General features: G+C 40.1%; 1 protein-coding gene across 18 annotated transcripts in view; it reads right to left on the reverse strand.

Moving 5' to 3' along the window:
• The window catches only part of caska (calcium/calmodulin dependent serine protein kinase a), a 263444-nt gene that overhangs the window by 9290 nt on the left and 234796 nt on the right, over window positions 1-19358 (reverse strand). For 8 of the 18 annotated variants that reach the window (XM_088915059.1, XM_088915068.1, XM_088915064.1 and 5 more), the window contains 4 exons: window positions 15730-15926; window positions 13615-13730; window positions 4911-4991; window positions 4743-4823 (listed from right to left, as the gene is read on the reverse strand). In XM_088915059.1, coding sequence (XP_088771185.1) covers window positions 4743-4823; window positions 4911-4991; window positions 13615-13730; window positions 15730-15926 — 475 coding nt within the window. Of the gene's footprint in view, window positions 1-4742; window positions 4824-4910; window positions 4992-13614; window positions 13731-15729; window positions 16014-17674; window positions 17714-19358 lie in introns of all 18 variants that reach the window. The other 10 variants (XM_088915054.1, XM_088915057.1, XM_088915051.1 and 7 more) reach the window with 2 other exon arrangements.

The following is a 19358-nucleotide window of genomic DNA, read 5'->3' on the forward strand; positions in this document are numbered from 1 at the left end:
ACAACTGATTGAGCTTTTTATGCCACAGCTAGAATTTCATCAGCCTTTGGATAAGATTAGTTAAGAACGAGAGGAGGCCATTTCAGCCCATCTATCCTGTTTGGCAGTTAGTACATTTAATCCAAGAATCTAATCCATCTGTTGCTTGTAGGCAGCCATAGTATCAGCTTTAACAGCATGGCTGGATACAGGTCCTCTTGTAGTCTTCTCTGTTCAAGATTAAAGAGGTTCAGTTCCTTCAGTATCCGATAAGTAAAGGCAAAGAGCAAAGCTACACCAGGACACTCGAGTGGGGAGCTACACTGGCTGAAAAACAAACAAGTAAAGGTTAACTCCACACTGAAAAAACAAAGAATGAAAATCAGGCTCAGCAGTGAGAACGCTGTGCTTTTTCTTTCTACTTTTTAACATGGAATTAACCTTTACTTGTTCCTTATAGCAGGGTGGCACAACTCTGGTCCTGAAGCACTGATGCCTCTGCAGGCTTTCTGCATCCCCGAAGCTGGTTAACTGGTTTAATTAAGGCAATTAGGAGCTGGTTCAGGTTTAACCAAGTTGAAATGAAAACCTACAGACACACATGGACTCCAGGACTGGGGATGGACCACCCTGGTGTGGATTTTAGCCTCTGACATTGGACAGAGGAAAACACCAGCCCTGGAGATCACCAGTCCAGAAGAGCTTTAGATGTCACCCTGCATTGACAATTGTGAGGAACAGTATCACTGTATCATCAAGTCATTAAATGAGCAATCTTCCATCAGTTTAATATATGTTTATCTTTTCTAGAATTAATTACTATAATGCACTACTCACTGGGGTACCTAAATCCACATTGAACAACACTTTTGCCATTCATGTGTAAGTGAGAACATTACTCCTGTTCTGGAGTCCATGCACTGGCTTCCTATCAGGTTTCATGTTGATTTCAAAATCCTCATGATCACATACATATAAATCTCTGCATAGCCTGGCACCTCAGTACCTGACTTTTTATCTTCCAACTGTAGATGTTCCCTAAAGATCGTAGACAGTTACAAGTGATTTTTAAACTAAAAATAAATCTCATTTGTTGCTAATGTCTAGGGGTTGGCGAGACATTCTTTCCCTCAAAAGGTTCCACATAAAAGTTGGACCTGCTGGATTGATGGATCACAATTTCCATTTTCCTCTCACAGACAGGGGAACACCATGAGTGAGGGATGTCAGCAGCTGGAACTGAAATGGGAAATGTGGCTAATGGTTCTTTCAGGTCTGTTCACAGCAATGCAACTTCAATTGGCCAACGAGTCTGAAACACTGGTAATCAATACACTGGCCCATGCCATGATCTTTAAACCTTCAGGCTCCTGCCCACCCCCCCCCCCCCCCCAGCAGCTTGTGGCCTACGCCTGATCTCTTCCTGTTCATCATTCCCAGAAGACCTCTTCTTCACACATAGCCTGAACAACCTTTAAGGATGCCTTTGTACGCTTCCAGTCTACGTTTTCAGAAACTGAGCCATTCAGAAACTCTGCTCATTACACCACAGGGCTTTGAACTACAGTTTGGAGATGAAATGGTCCAAAACAAGGTTTCAGAGTTTCAAGGAAAGTAGAATATGACGGAATGAAACTGAGCCAGAAACAGAAGTAAAATGGGACAGGTTACTAACACAGAAGAATCTGTAGGGTAACAGTTTCAAAATCATGTGACAGATGGCACAGAAGAGATTCAGGTCCATAAGTGAATGAAAAGACTATTAAGTTGGGCAAAATGGTTTAGTAGATCAATTGGGGGGCATTTAAGGACACAGAAAGCCCTTTGTAAAATGATTAAAAAAATGGGATCCAGATGGACTTGAATATTTTAGAAGCACAGGAAAAAAGATAGAAAGGCCAACAAAAAGAAAATCAGAAACGGTTAGCTACTAAAAAATAAATGGCTTCCTGTCGCTTGTAACTTTACATTCTCATGCAACAATTAAACTGGATTGAAACTTACAGCATGTATCTAACTACAGCAGCAGAGGAACAACAAGCTATGCTGCAATTTAATAATTAAAAATACACCATGGAAAACAATATAGATTCCATTATTTACAGTGGATATACAGTAAAAAGTCTACACACCCTTATTGAAATTGCAGGTTTTTGTGATGTAAAGCAAGAAATCAAGACAAACCATGCCAGACATTTTTCCATCTTTAATGTGACCTTGCAACCAACACAATTCAAGAGAAAAACAAATAGATAATTGTTCGGAAAAATAATGGAAATAAAAAACCTACAACACCCTGGCTGCACACCCTTTTATAATGGGGGCTATAGTTGTGTTCAGAGTTAACCAATCACATTCAAAATCATAGCCAAAGGTAAGTAGCATACACCTGCCATCAATGAAAGTGATTCTGATTCACCCCAAGTAAAAATCAGCTGTAGGATTTCCTTGAAACATTCATGGTTGCATCCTACTGGGATAGCCATGGTCCGCAAGGAGCTGACAAAACATCTACGGGATCTTATTGTTGAAAGGTACTGATCAGGAGAGGGGTATAAAAGAATATCAAAGGCATTGGATGTACCATGGAGGACTGTGAAGACTATCATCAATAACTGGAGAAAATATGGCACCAGAGGGACATTGACAAGATAAGGACGACCCTCCAAAGTTGATAACAGGACAAGGAGCAACAGCAACATGAAAGGAGCTGCAGGAATTTCTGGCAGGTATTGGCCACTCCTTGCATGTGACAACAATCTCCCGTATTCTGCACATGTCTGGGCTATGGGGTAGGGTGGCAAGATGGAAGCCATTTCTCACAGAAAAGGACATACAAGCCTGTCTAAATTTTGCAAAAAAAATACATTCAATCACCCCAAACCATGTGGGAAAATGTCTTATGGTCTGACGAGACAAAGGTTGAACTTTTTGGCCTTAATTCTAAAAGATATGTTTGGCTCAAAGACAACACAGCTCATCATCCAAAGAACACCACACATACTGTGAAGCATGGTGGTGGAAGCATCATGCTATGGGGCTGCTTCTCTTCAGCTGGGACAGGGGCTCTAGTCAAGATAGATGGGATAATGACTAGCTCCAAATATCAAGATAGTTTGGCACAAAACCTGCTGGCCTCTGTCAGAAAGCTGAAGATGAAGAGGAATTTCACCTTCCAACATTATAACGACCCAAAGCACACATCCAAGTCAACCAAGGAACGGCTTCAGAAAAGGAAGATCAAAGTCTTGGAATGGCCCAGTCAGAGCCCAGACCTCAATCCCATAGAAAACCTGTGGAATGACCTAAAGAGAGCTGTGCACAGGAGATCCCCTGGCAATCTGACGGAGCTTGAACTTTTCTGCAAGGAAGAGTGAGATAAAATTGCAAAGTCCAGGTGTGCAAAGTTGATAGAGACTTATTCACAAAGGTTTACTGCTGTAATAAATGTAAAAGGTGCTTCCACAAAGTATGTTGGGGGGCACACTTATGCAACCAGGGTGTTTTCATTTCAATTATTTTTCCTAATAATTATCTATTTGTTTTTCTCTTGAATTTTGTTGTTTGCAAGGTCACATTAAAGATGGAAAAATTTCTGGCCTTACATCACAAAAACCTGCAATTTCAATAAAGGTGTGTAGCTTGTTTATATCCACTGTAGTTAAAAATGAGGTTCACACTTAAAAGCATTCTTTGATTTTATTTTATACTGCCTTGTGCCAGGCAAGCAGAACACCTTGCCGCGAATCAGGAAAGCAGAATTATGAGCAATGGAAATTGTTGTATTATTGTTTAAATTCTAGACAGCAATGTTAACATCGGGGCATTTGGACCTAGATCCTTATACCCAGCATTAATACCTTGTTATTGCTTGGGTTATCTAATAACTCTTGAATTTATTGACAACTGAAACTAAAAAACAAGTTTACCATTATCCTTTTTAATCACAGAAGCAACAGCAATCCATGTGGTGTGTACTTAAAGAAAGCAACATTCTGCCAAGGTGACATTTAAATGAAGGTGGTTTTGAATCATTGTAAAAAAGCCATTCATGAAATTATCTGGAAAAACATAGCTTTTGAGTGTCACTGGTCATGTCCTAATAATCACTTCTGCCTCCAATTATAGAAATTTCAACATGGTAATATTTATTGTGTATTTATAAATCACTTTATAGTTGTACTCTACAGTGCTAAACATAAGTGTATAACCAGCATAAATACTGCATAAAACCCATTCCAATCAAATAGGATGTATTCCATAATGAATTTCTAATGATTACTTTTGTTTTGAGAAATGTTAACTAATACAGTGATTTTTTAGGTAAGTTTGGTCTGAATAGCTTTGTTTTGTCACTTTCCAGTGCTGAAAATAAAGTTATTGAGCAATAATATCAGTATCACAAAAAAGTACTGAAGAGACGAGGCTAGAAAAAACTTCCCAAATGTTTTTGACACAGATACAGACCTGTTGTTAGCCGTAGTCAACATATCATTACTGTTTCTGGTAATTTGTGAACATATTGATACACTGTACAGGGTATTGAAATTGATAGTGTGAGCTGCAATTCAACCAATGATTTAGCTTTTAGGACTCCGAAATCCAGATACAGTAGCTTTAAATCCTCAAGAACTCAGAAAATGTTCTTACAGTAGCCGGATCCAAATTGAAAACACTTCTTCATATTATCCTTCCAGTGAAAGAAAAGGGAGACTACTTATAAATCACACTACCTGTGAAGAAAGTCATCAAGCAGTACTTACGGGGAATGGGGTATGCAAATCTGTCAGGATGCTTTGTAATTAGTGTGTTCTTAATGTGTCTTCTCCCAACACCGTGTGCACCTGTTACAAAGGGGAAGGAGAAAGGTTATACTTTCTTTTACGTTACACAAGAAAACTACCAGGTTCTCACAAATAAAATGAACTTACCTAACAAGACTAGTGTTTTCCTTTTGAAGGCTGGTAATTTCACTACTTCTTCATATGTGACGAGATCTAGTTGATCAAATACTGCAAAACAGACAAAGTGTGAATGCAGATTTTTCCTTTGGTTTAGTGAAAGTTAAGTGAACCCACAGACAAATCTACAGACCTAAATGTTAATGTTAAAAGAGTGACCAATTTGTGCTGAAGACTGATTTTCAGGAATGATGTTTGTGAAGAGTGATTTCTAAGAGCCTTGGAACTCGCAACGGATTCAACATTCAGTGGATCTGGCATTTTAAGCCAGTTTTTAGAATATTTATCATAATCTGGTATTTTCCATCTCTCTGTATGTCATCCATTTTCTGAATAATCATGCTTCTGACAATGCACAAACATTAACATGCTGCTGGACTGGATGGGACAATCTAATCAAGCCATTAGCACATATCCAAATGAAAAGACTAACACCGTACATTTTATCCACACATGTGATACAATAAAAATGTGGTATTTTTTCGCCTAAGATAATTACTACAAGCATTACCATTAAACCTCTCACATTCACCCTTTTTGTGCTTATTTCTAAATTGTATGAATAATATAGGCCTAATTTTCTCCTCAGAATTCAAACTTGCTTTGCTCCCAGCATGCATTTCCTGTTAGCACTATTTTTGAAGGATGTGACTTCTGCAGTGCTAATGTGAAGAACTCAGGGGTTGAAACTAAAAGACGAGACACAGCAGGAGATCTTGGGATACTGCGATAAAAACAGTAGTGAAATGAGAATGGACAAGCGTTGCATGAGGAGAAAAATTAAGAATGGTTCTCTATAGCACAATGATATATTAATTTGAAATGATGGTGAAAGATGAGGGTTAAAATCTGCAGTGGCAATGAATTATGAGTATGCATGTTAATCAGCTCTTCACCCAACCACAATGCAACAACAGATGAAACTGTACAGTTACCACAGTTCCATTTTTTGGCCACATAAAGGATACATACAGTGCCTTGCGAAAGTATTCGGCCCCCTTGAACTTTTCAACCTTTTGCCACATTTCAGGCTTCAAACATAAAGATATAAATTTTTTATTTTATGTGAAGAATCACCAACAAGTGGGACACAATTGTGAAGTGGAACGAAATCTATTGGATTTTTGAAACTTTTTTAACTAATAAAAAAATGAAAAGTGGGGCGTGCAAAATTATTCGGCCCCTTTACTTTCAGTGCAGCAAACTCACTCCAGAAGTTCAGCGAGGATCTCTGAATGATCCAATGTTGTCCTAAATGACTGATGGTGATAAATAGAATCCACCTGTGTGTAATCAAGTCTCTGTATAAATGCACCTGCTCTGTGATAGTCTCAAGGTTCTGTTGAAAGCGCAGAGAGCATCATGAAGACCAAGGAACACACCAGGCAGGTCCGTAATACTGTTGTGGAGAAGTTTAAAGCCGGATTTGGATACAAAAAGATTTCCCAAGCTTCAAACATCCCAAGGAGCACTGTGCAAGCGATAATCTTGAAATGGAAGGAGTATCAGACCACTGCAAATCTACCAAGACCTCCATGATCACTCTGGATGAACTGCAGAGAACTACAGCTGAGGTGGGAGAGTCTGTCCATAGGACAACAATCAGTCTTACACTGCACAAATCTGGCCTTTATGGAAGAGTGGCAAGAAGAAAGCCATTTCTCAAAGATATCCATAAAAAGTCTCGTCTAAAGTTTGCCACAAGCCACCTGGGAGACACCCCAAACATGTGGAAGAAGGTGCTCTGGTCAGATGAAACCAAAATCGAACTTTTTGGCCACAATGCAAAACGATATGTTTGGCGTAAAAGCAACACAGCTCATCACCCTCAACACACCATCCCCACTGTCAAACATGGTGGTGGCAGCATCATGGTTTGGGCCTGCTTTTCTTCAGCAGGGACATGGAAGATGGTTAAAATTGAGGGGAAGATGGATGCAGCCAAATACAGGACCATTCTGGATGAAAACCTGTTGGAGTCTGCAAAAGACCTGAAACTGGGACGGAGATTTATCTTCCAACAAGACAATGATCCCAAACATACAGCAAAATCTACAAAGGAATGGTTCACAAATAAACGTATCCAGGTGTTTGAATGGCCAAGTCAAAGTCCAGACCTGAATCCAATCGAGAATCTGTGGAAAGAGCTGAAAACTGCTGTTCACAAACGCTCTCCATCCAACCTCACTGAGCTCGAGCTGTTTTGCAAGGAAGAATGGGCAAGAATTTCAGTCTCTCGATGTGCAAAACTGATAGAGACATACCCCAAGCGACTTGCAGCTGTAATCGCAGCAAAAGGTGGCTCTACAAAGTATTAACGCAAGGGGGCCGAATAATTTTGCACGCCCCACTTTTCATTTTTTTATTAGTTAAAAAAGTTTCAAAAATCCAATAGATTTCGTTCCACTTCACAATTGTGTCCCACTTGTTGGTGATTCTTCACATAAAATAAAAAATTTATATCTTTATGTTTGAAGCCTGAAATGTGGCAAAAGGTTGAAAAGTTCAAGGGGGCCGAATACTTTCGCAAGGCACTGTATATGTATTTACATGTATAAATGGCAAATTGCCAAACTTGGACCTGTATGCACAAATATATCAAAACCTATGTTTACAACTGCATCTCGGTGAAGGCTTCTCTGGGATCTATAGCTAAATAACCAGTCAGAGGCTTTTAGCTGTGACAGAGGTCTTGAACTCAGAATCTGAAAGGCCGAGGACTCTCGCCCAGGTTTGTTCTATCCTATTTTATTACATATTTTTTAAAACCAGACCAAGAGTTTGGTTTAAGTATTTCATTAAATGGACAAATGGAATACTAAAAACCTCTGAGAAAGAAGTATTTTTTTTAAAAGCGGCAAGGCTTGTGTGAAAGTCTGCTGTTCGGCCAGCAATGTCCATATTCAATACAGAGGCCTGCGGCATTAACGAGAGCAGTTTCAAGCACATGGGAATTGTCCTTTATCCACCTCAACTCCCTGAGTTAGTGGAAGAGATGGCTGCCTTCTGCCTCAGCATCTGTGTGAGGCCCTGCGCCGTAGTATTGCACATGGGTATGCCCCAGGTCAAAAACTGCTCATTTTAACATGGCAGTGCTCTGTAGTGAAGGCTTGAGATGAAATGTAAATCGAGGACATGAAGGACTGGAGTTTGAGACCCCGATCCCACACCTTCGAGGGCTCACAAAGGTGAATTCTACAGGACGTTCGGCAGGAGCAGATGCTAACAGGAAACTGAGTCGTGTCACACCACAACAAAGAGAGGCAAAATCAAAACCACACTGACACTGCACAGCGCTGTCTTGCCAGTTTTGCTTTTGTCAGACATTGTTCTGAACAACTCTCAACAGAAACAAAACGAGTTGAATAGCAACAATAAGAAGAAGAAGAGTAAGATAAAAAAAACGAAGAAAACAGGTAAGTAGCAAATAAAGAGGCATTGTCACTCAATGTGTTACTTACATGCAGAGAGGCCATTGGGAGCAGACGGCATGAAAAATGTACAGGGGGTCATTGAGATATGGTTCAGTTACATCAGTTAACAAAGAAAATGCATCAAAAATGCACACAGTAAAGCTAACATGCAGTATTATAAATCACACAGCAAATCACACACTCACATCAAGTAATGATTAACACTGCAGTTAGACGAATTGTCAGCATGCTCTTTGCCAGTATACATAACTATCCATAAGACATAATTGTACATTTACACGAGGCAGTTTTACCCTTAAGAAGCAAGCGAGGAACGTATTAGCCTCAGAGGTTTGAACATGCAATTTTACATAAAAAATATATCCCTTGAAGGAAGATCTTACAGCAAGTAAAACAGCAAACAATTGAAAAAGAGGGCAAAAACAAAGCAAAAACTGACTGCACTGCACTGGAAACAGCTATCTGCACTGAATGCTGGGAAACGATGCCCTGCCTCAACAACCAGACATTTTGTTTGCTTTTTTCCCCACAGACTGTTTATAAAAAATAATCCAAACCACCACAAAGGGTTTTTAGTCTGAAAACACTAGAATGTAAGTATTTAATCATTTATAAGTTAAATTAAATATTAATGATAGATAAAAATTGAAATAATAATAGATAAAAATAATTGTATTTAAAGACAAAATGAAGCATCGATATAATGCATACATTTAGCCAAGTCCTAGGCTTGTATAAATGTATTTAATAAATTACCACAGAGAGAAGTAATTGTACTGGTGATTAGACTGTGTCTGGAGAGGCCATGTACAACTGTGTCTGACAAAAGCCAGGGTGGACAGAATTTAACCCCTAAGAGACTCACACGACAATACTCTACAGAAGTGGATAAAGATGCCTCAATAAGAAATTTTAAGACGACAAAAGGGAAGACAGATTTGTCAGATTTGACAGATGGTTGTGTGCTGACTATCACCTAATACAGGGGATCTTCAACCCTCATCCCGAAGAGCCCCCATTCAGTTATTCTGACAAATGACCCTAAATCACCTGTTTTTTAAAGATCAGAAACGCAAGTCAAAGCATCTGAGCAATTCAGCAAGGAATGTTTCACTGTAGGGACCTCAAGTTCATGAGGGCAGAAGGATATTCTGATTGTTATTCCAAAGGATCTCTGAATTAATTCATTGAACACATCTCCGGCTTAATTGATCATTACAGGCTTTTAGAAAAGTGATGATCTAAAGGCTGCCTTTGAAACCTGCAGGACTGGAGCTCTCACAGACCAGGGCAGGAGACTGACTTTTTTTAGGAATGGAAAGGCAAAAGGAGCAAAACAGCGGACCGACGGGTATCCCTTAAGTTGCGAGACGAACACACCAGAAAGAAACATGGGAGAACTTCTGGCCGCCTGCCATATTTTAACAACCGTCCATGTTTTGGCAAAATAGCCTTCGGCAGGGCATGGCTTTTTTGCCAAAACATTGACAGTTGTTCAATACAATTTATTTTGAAGTACAGAGTATGTCCAGTCGACTCTACTTCCTACATTGTTTTTTCTCAGCACCTCTGATAGTTGGCTGTGTGTTCTTTTCCTCTCTTTTTTTTGTCTGCCATATTTCCCTGGATTTTAGACAGTTTTCTCTATAGCAAACAGATGTGTACAGCCTACAGCTCGGGAACACGTGGAGAAACAAGCCTGCCTGTGTGCCCACCATGTGCAAACATCTTTTCTAGAGCAATCTAAACTCCAAAAAAAACATTCTTCCTTCCATAATCAGATTCAGGAAACTAGGACACTGGGCTCAATGGGGATTAATGTTTATCTGCTGTCAGTTCTACAGCTGGCAAAAGTGTGCAGGTTACACAAACACAGTCTAAATGGTCCACCCTGCATCCTGCACATAGCAAATGCCTCTCGTGAAAAGCTCAAATACTGTAGGTAACACAGGGACTACAATAATTCTTAGCCTGCAAATCGCCACCGGCACTGCAGCTATGTCACAGAGCTACAGCTTCTAAGATGAATTAGAGTTCAAATGGCCACCTAAAGGAAACACCTATTGCCAAATTAAGCATTATGTAAATACATTTATCTTAAGAACTCCAATTAAACGCATTGCAGCAACAAGACACTAGTAGAATGACAAAAAAATGCCAAATGACAAAAAAAGAATGAAATAAAATGTATCTGACAATAATGGAAATATTCTAGAGAAAGAAAGGGAAATGGCAGATTGACAGTTCTTCCATGAGTCTCTCAAGACTGGGCTCACAGCCAGGGACTGGAGAATTAGCACCCATTCATAAGATGGGTAACAAAACTGGACCATGTAACTATAAATCAATTTGTTTATAAGGTAATGGAAACAACTAGAACTAATCTATAGAATCACCTATACATCATCTTATACAGAGCTCCCTGAACAAGCAAGAACAGTAACACAGAGAGCATGCAATATAGCACATTTAGATTTTTAGAAGACTATCTAAAGTTGCTATAAAGCTGCTCATAAAAGAGCAATTCTTAAATTACAGGGCATAGGCATTGGGAAAAACATGAGTGCTTGTACTGAGAATGAGTTAATTATTGGTTAACAGAAAACAGAAGGTACAGATAAGGGATGAATATGTAAACTGGGGTGATGTAATTAGTGGAGTACCACAGGGATCTGTAGTAGGATCACTGCTGTTTCTAATTTATATAAATGATCTAGATTCTGGTATAGTTAGTAAACTAGTAATATTTCCACATGCTCCCAAGTTAGGAGCAAACACTCTAGAAGATGCCAATGCAAATTCAAGAAGATTTAGATAAAATTCAATACTGGGCAAAAACCTGGCAAATGACGTTCAATTTAGACAATCTTAGAGTCACATGCAGGAAGCTGAAACAAACTACAAATACACACTGGGAAATGCTGAGCAACAAGAGGCTACGTCGGAACAAATATAAAACATAATATTAGTTTATGTTGACAAATATGTCTTATAGATAAAGCGGGGTAAGGAATAAAAAAGACAAACAATAAATTATTGTTTCATCTGGCTACAAAGTCATGGTTCCTACTGCCATTTGCTACTGGGGTTACCTCTTTTTTTGGTTCAACCTCAGCTTCTTTCCTGTAATGTGACCAGGCAGGCCGTACTGAACAATTCTCTATAAACTGTAACTACCGTAATGTGTTGCGATTGTGCTTTACAGGTGCGACCAACCACAATCCAGCAGGCTTTACAGGTCATCCTTAAATCATTAAGTTTCTAAACAAAAGTTTCTAAATAAAAGTTTCTAAACTCCACAGGCGGGCATTTCTGACTTAACCAACTCAAGGCATTTCCCGATTTGATGAAAACTCACGTGTTGAGAGTCTTTAGAAATTGATTCAACGGTTAAGCATAAAACTTGCGGGATTGGGGCTCTCCAGGACAAGGGCTGACCTTTCCAATTTTAGAAACTATGGAGAGACAATTGTGAACGCAGTACAGTCATGCACACCCAGTTAGCAAAAATTGTTAGAGATGGCTGAAACCAATTCTTTTCACGGTCTTGTATTTTCGTCAACTAGATGATGCTGTTCATTTTTATCTTCAGCCCAGCATAATAGGTTGCAGCATGTTCTTGCTCTTGCCCTGCACATAATATGTTACTCAAAACTTGTGCCAGCCACCACATCCCTATGTGTATGCTAAGCAGCAGACCAGTGGAGAGATGAACCCAGACACTGCATCACTAGGCATGGAACTGTACATGCATCCAGTACAAACAATGTTTTCTAGAGACATGACTTATTTAATTTGTTTAGGGTGGCTCCTCAACCTGTACCCTTTGCCAATGGGCAAGGAATTCCTGTACAAAAAGGACTTCAAATATTACTGCTAGATTTCCAGCCCAACTGGTAAACAGTTGGCAGAACCCCTCTGTACTGTCTTGAGGTTAATAATGCTGATGAGATTCTATGTGTGGAAAGAAAGAAGTAATCTACGTTAGAACTGGTCCAGAAAGCCTTTGAAGCTCATAGAAAAGCTCTATTTCTAACAATAAAAGCTGTGCCATACCAGTTAAGAGACAGTTCTGTTTATTCTAAGACTATAGCCTGCAGTTATTATAGGGTGAGAGTTTGGGCCTTCACACATCTTTTGCTGAGCGCAGTCGTTTCTATGGATCGTTTCTATGGAAACCGAGCATCACAGCTGAGGCTGCTGTTCAGCGCTGTTGCTTGACAGCACAAAACTGACACAAGGAAACAGTGACATTTTGACAGGTGCCGATAAGTATGTAAGACTGCGCAACAGTGGGAAGCACCATATCCACTATCAAACGAAACCAAAATCTAATGCGTGTCTCCTTCCCTTTGTTTTAAAACCCTATTTCAGCTGAACACTAAAATTCATTTCCTGTGAAATTATTCAAATTCTTTCAATGTACAATCCTACAGCTCACACCTTGGGTGAGTTAGTAAGAGGTGTTCAAAGAGAAGTGTGTTTAAAAAAAGCTATAAAACTTGTTGCTTTTTTAAGATGAAAGCCCTCACTCTGCTCACTGTTTATTGAAGATGTACAAGATCTCATTGTGTCAGCACATTATTACTGGGGTTTGGATTTCCTGCTCAAAACAAATGGTGTTGTTAACACTGTTACAACACCATAAAACTAAAAACTAACAAGTTTGCCTCACACAAGTCATGGCTACTTTGAACTGCACCTGATGTAAACATTAAAAGTAAAAAGACATACAATTGATGTGGAGAGGTTATTTTTGGCAAAAAAAAAAATTCAGTATGTAAAAGAAATCACATTTCTCATTTTCTTGGAGAAAAAAATTGTACACCAGAGACTTTTTTCTCTTTTTTTTTTTAAAGTAGGGGCTTGTCTGGCGAACAATGCAAAACGCTTGCATCAGCACTCTCCTATTAACTTGCACCATTTCTTTCTCTGCGGGGCGGTCAATGAAACAAAAGAATAATAGAGCTTTGCTGCGTGGGTGCTAAAGTCCTGCCATCGACAGCGTGAAGTTGGAATCACTGAGACTGCTCTGACCATCATGGAATCAGAACTCGGCCTCTCAGGCCACCTCCATCTCGAGCCTCAGGCAATCGAGGGAGCTTGCTGTCGCATTCCAGAACCTTCTTTCTGGACTGCAGGCAGAACTGGTGTGCACATTGTAGAAGGGAACCTGCCCGTGCATCTTCAGGGGGAAAAGAATCCTATAAGAGGTAGAAGCCATTGGTCTAACCCCTTACCTGCATTGTGCTTCGCTAGGTATTTGTCTTTGTACTGCTTTTTCTTCTTTCCAAACCAAGTGCAGCTGGCCTGTTGCTCTTGTTTGGTTTTCTCCATTGCTATACAGGCTACACGCCTGCAGGAAGAAAACGAAAAATAAAATTAAAAAATGTTTCCAAACGGACGATTGGCATCCTCCTTCCTCTGAAAACCCACAGTACAATTGTAATGAATAGGTGTTTACAGTGTAGTTTGATCTGCCATGCAAGGAATGGTGAGCCTTTTACACTTGAGATATTTGCACTGATCAATAAAGGCAATTAACTCAATTATGCTCTATGAGGTCACAACTAAATGTGGCCAATTTCTGACTGTTGGTGGGGAAAAAAATGACTTCATTGAGACCCAGCAGGCGTGCTTCAGATTTGAAAACTTTTATCAGTTAAAGAGCTCTGCTCTGCCTTAAAAGATATTTTCAGAGATTAGGTACAAATTGAAATAACAGAGGGATTGGAGACCTTTTCAGTCAAGACTAAGCGAAAGTGAGTCAGGATTTAAAAAGGATTTTAGAAAAGCTTCAGTGTGCAACATCCGAAAAGGGACAATATGATGAGATCAGGACAGACCCCACCTGTATGTTGGCATGTTTCTTTTTCGTAAGGCCGATCTATTGTAGAACGAGCAAAATTTTACCCAACTATTTTACCATAGGGCTAAAGACATTGTGCACAATGTTGTTGATAGAATGCCAGAAAAGTCTGACAAAGCTAATTCAGATTAGTTTAGTCATTAGTATTGAACATTTCAACATTTTTACTTGTCACTGATTTCGTCATGTTAACTATCCCAGAATGCAATCATGATGTCACTAGTGCAAAGTCATCTTCCAGCTTTATCGTTGTGAGATCAGTCCAAACCAAACCCACTGTCCACTTGAGGGGCTGTAAGTTTTAATGTCTCACTTGCTTTGTGTCTTCACAGTAATCATGGGTGACATAAAGCACTAAGGAAACTGGCTTTGAGAGTTCTAGTCTGTACACTTTCACAATTGAAAAAACATTAAAAAATCAAGTAATAGGTTTATTCCTTGATTAAAAAATCAAGCTGTCTGAAGTCTCAAAGGTAGCTCTAGGCCTCACTAGCTTTGTGTCTACATTAAAGAGGCTGGTTTCAACACTTCCAGACAGATTAAGACACTGCTTCGCTTTCATTTTTTTTTAATATGACAAAAAAATGACATTGAATAAAGAGACAATTCTAGGGGTAATGTTGTACTTGAATGAAGAAACACTGTCCTAATTACTGACCTAACTTACATTACAGGCACAGTATTTGTAACTTTTTGGCTGAGTTAGTTTCAGCCAAAAGCTAAGAGTAGAACTGCAGTGTAGAGAGAAGTCAAGCGAGAACAGTGAAAAACCTGAGAGCTGAAAGGGACTTGCTGAAGAATAGTGGAGCTGGAATCTTTGCATGAAACTATTTTGCTATTTGGATTTTGCTCTACTGTGTTGTAAAGTGATTGTGAAGTAGTTATGCCGTTTTCCACCTACGGATTTTGCAGATGCCTTCGTTCAAAAGTTGGATATTTTACTACAACATTTTGGGTGAAGTACTGTCTTAAAAGGGCACAACAGCACCCACATCCACAACCTTGCAGTGGCAAGTCCAGATCTCTAACCACTGCACCGCACCACATCCCTCATTCAGGTGAAGCGTTGACCATTTTAGGGCATCACAGTGACCACGGGAAACTCCAAAGAGGAACAGTTGTTGCCTCTTTAAAAACAGAAATCCAAACCACAGCTAGAAGAACCTCTCTTAAAGCCCTTTAGAAGTGGGGAACAATTCTGCAAGTGTCCGTGGGTGCTGAAATGACATACCAGCGACCCCCAAAATCATCATCTTGCCCCCTCTCCAGTCTCCGATGAAACAAATTCCACCCCCGTTTAACGCAGCTGCTCCCCCCATACTCACGTCATCGACATCAATGGAAAAAAATGCGTTATTCGTTTCAAGTCACGAAAGCTGCAAGACTTCGATTCCGTGCTCTCCAACAGTGGAAGAGCAGCTGGCACGGCGCGCCACCCGCAGAATGGGTTTCCGGAAGTTTCCCCCTCCTCGGTGGAGACACTCACCACTCCTGGAGCTCCGGAGATGGGATGAGGCCTGCTGTCCCATTCTTGGCGTTTTCCAGCTTGCCCTGCCACCAGTTGTGGTCGTCCTTGCTGATGATCTGGATGATGTCGCCAACCCGGAACTTGATGCCGGCCTCCTTGCAGGGGATGAGGTCATCCTTGGCTGGATCGTACTCAAACTGTGCTCTGACGTAGATCTGCGGGATGACACGCCCATCACGGAGGGCCTCGGCGGGGTTGTTTTTTGCTTTTCTTTCGTCGAAAAGCAAGTCTGCTCCTCTGAGCTGCTGGCGCGATTAAAAGCAAGTGGAGGAAAACGAGGCCGGAGAGCAGATGAAAACTAAGATGGAAGCCTTTCCCTAGACTGCGCCAACATGCTGACAACAGGTGCATTCTAAATTGTGTGGGATGACAAAGTAGAGACCAGAAGAACTGTAGATGTGACCAGGGCAGTAACGAGCCAGCTATAATAATAACTGCTCATACTTACACAGCACTATTCTGGACACTCCACTTAAAGTGCTTCACAGGTGATGGGGACACCCCTACACCACCACCAATGTGCAACATCACATTATTAGGAGGCCATGTTAGCAAAGCTCAGGGGGAAATTTGGCCAGAACACTGGAGTCACATGCCTACTCTTTTCAAGAAATGCCCTGGGATTTTGAATGCCCAAAGATAGTCAGGACCTTGACTTTATGTCTCATCCAAAGGAACCTCATCTTTTTTACAGTATAGTGTCCCCGTTGCTAAATTGGGGCATTAGGACCCACACAGACTGCAGGGTGAGCGCCCCCAGCTGGCCCCACTAGCACCTCTTCCAGCAGCAACCTTAGTTTTTCCCAGGAGGTCTCCCACCCAGGTACTGACTAGGCTCACACCTGCTGAGTTTCAGTGGGCTGCCAGCTGTGAGCTGCAGGTTGGTACGAGGTGATAGCTATGTACAGTAAAACCTTGATTTAATGGACATGGAAACAAGGGATTTGAGGAAACAACAGACAAAATATGGACGCAGGACACCAAGTGTCAGGCAAGTCCCCAAACAATCGCCAAGACTGCTGCTTCTGGCTTTCCTCTGCATGTCATCTAGGTGCTTTCTAATCAGGTGCGAGGGGGCTGTAGCCTTTGTTTCCTAGTTCCTAGTTCTTACACTAGAACTTCTAGAGAAGTGGGGTATCTGTTTTCTGCATGTGTGATGTACAAAATAAAGAAATCAGTTTCATGGAAATTCAATGCACAAATACCACTTTTTCATAACCTTAACAGGTTAGTGGATTTAAAAAGTGCTTGTTGTTGTTTTACAGTACATTATTTTGTACAACTGAAATATTAGTGTTTTACAGTATTTTAATAAACCTACTGCACTGCATTCTTTAATTTTAATGTTTTCATTATTGGGTTCTTGTGTAATAGGTTTTTTATGGGGGGTTTAAGTTTCTATGTTCAATAACAGTTGCATATACATGTACATGCAGTATCTGCAATTTGTGATTTAATGGACACCAGCCTTCAATGGACAAAACTTCCTTGATTATTCTGTTAAATCAAGGTTTTACTGTATTCAGGAAGTATAAAAGTAGTAAACCATTCATGTTGTAATCACATTTCCCCCCCCCTTTGAACTAAAATAGACTCGTGACTACATTTTTAACAGAAGTCTCTAATTGTTTATCATGGACTATGTAATCCTATTAGCTTCCAAGAAGGACAAGAAAGTTCACTCTGCCCAATTCACATCAGCAGAAAAATAAAAGTAAGACATGGAGAAATTTAAAATGAACTCCTCAAGCTTCACAACAAGCCAGGTCCACACAGCAGTAATTTTAGAAAGGAACAATTCCTGCATGGAACAGCTCTGCTCAAAGAATATTTTCAACGGAACACTTCCATCAGACAGTGAAAAAATTAACCTACAACTAAGGAATCATTCTTTAAATCTTACCTTCGGGTTAATTCTATCCTTGATTGTAGGTCTCGAGATCTAGGATTTGAAAGCACCACACACATCATGCAATAAAATAAAATGGTAATTTGGTTTTAAAATAACACTTGTAAGCGAGAAAAAGACAGCTGTTCACTATTTCTAAAACAATGCCTTTTCAGAATGTTACAAAAGCTTTTAACTACAAACGTCAACATTTTCATCAGAGGCTGCTCGTTTCTTTCACATTACCTTGATGAATTTTGCTTACTCTGCATTTTTTTTGTCCCAGCAGTTTTGACACTAATAAAAAGTTAGATTTGCATCCCACATGCGAGTATGCTAGGATTTAACTGATCAGGATTTGCCTGTATGGGTGAGGGCATGTCTGAGCTAACTGGCACAGGAAGAGTATTCAAGTCCTATGACCCTGGCTTGTAAAGTGTGCCACCTTATGGACAGTTTCCACTCTGGATGTCCAAGTGGTGTCAGAGAGACACCTCTCTGACTGGGAAGGCCATGTTGTTTTTTACACATGGCTCCCATGTCAAATCCTGAAGGTGCAGAGAAACAGCATTTTTTTGGGTCTCCAAGTTGGAAATAGCTCTGTGCAAACCGATCCAGCTAAGGTGCAAGTTGGCCAGTTGGTCAGTTTATCTGCTGACAACTGGAAGACATGGAAAATCTTCTGGATATCAGGAGTTCCCTGAGCTCCAGAGTCTCTGAAAAACTAGTTAAATGTGCTGTGTTCTCCTTATGTGGACATCTGTTCTTGAACAGCATATTTGAAATCACTAATTTTCCAGAGTTCTTTTACTTTTCAACATACTATCTCGACTGCTGACAGACCATCTTCATGATTTGTCAACAATCTTACAGAACTTTAGTCAATGGGTACAGATGTCGACCTACCACACTCTTTAAAAGATCTTTACAAAATATTGTTTCATGAGCTCTTACTCCAGGGACACACAACTGCATTTTCCAATGACAATAAGAGACATTATTGAATTGTTAGGCTGGGAAACAACCTTTGAGTTGTCAGGAAAATTGATATTATTAACAAGTGTGGGGAAAAAAAGCTCCCACAGTCATACAAATTATTTCTCTCCTGAACACCTTATGGCTTTGTCAGGAGACACAATGATATAATCTATTAACATAACACTTTTATAAAGGTTAAGAATGGGTGATGGAGTCCTATGTTTAAACAAAGCATCATTTTTAAAGGGTCATAGTTAGCTGTCATATAGTTTTAATATTGCCGTTAAAAAAACGTAGTAAATTTGCTTGATGCGTGTTCTTTAAAATCCCAGAGTGAGACCTACCCAAATGCTGAAAGTAAGACTTATAGAAGGTTTCATTACATTGTTCGTTGTGTTTTTAGTACAGCTTGAACTAGTTAACTCTCCAAGTTTTTTTCTCTGCATGAACTCAAGCTTATACTCTTTGGTCAAGAGTCCTTCATTGGACATGGTCATGGCTTATAGTCAGCCTGGGAGAATTAGTGCATTCATTTGATCAACAGGGTTCTGTCAAGACAAAGACTCAATGAAATGATCCCAGGCTTTGGCAAGAGGAATGGAGAAGGAGAAAACCCCTTTGAAAAAACACCTGCACCTTGTAGATTCTGGGTCTGCTTTGCAGTGAACAAAGTGGGAAACACTCATTTTCAGAATGCTGCAGCTGTTCAAGTGCGAAATGT

Source organism: Atractosteus spatula, chromosome 4 (assembly GCF_055471065.1).
Source record: "Atractosteus spatula isolate fAtrSpa1 chromosome 4, fAtrSpa1.hap1, whole genome shotgun sequence".
In the NCBI taxonomy this organism is placed as follows: Eukaryota; Metazoa; Chordata; class Actinopteri; order Semionotiformes; family Lepisosteidae; genus Atractosteus; species Atractosteus spatula.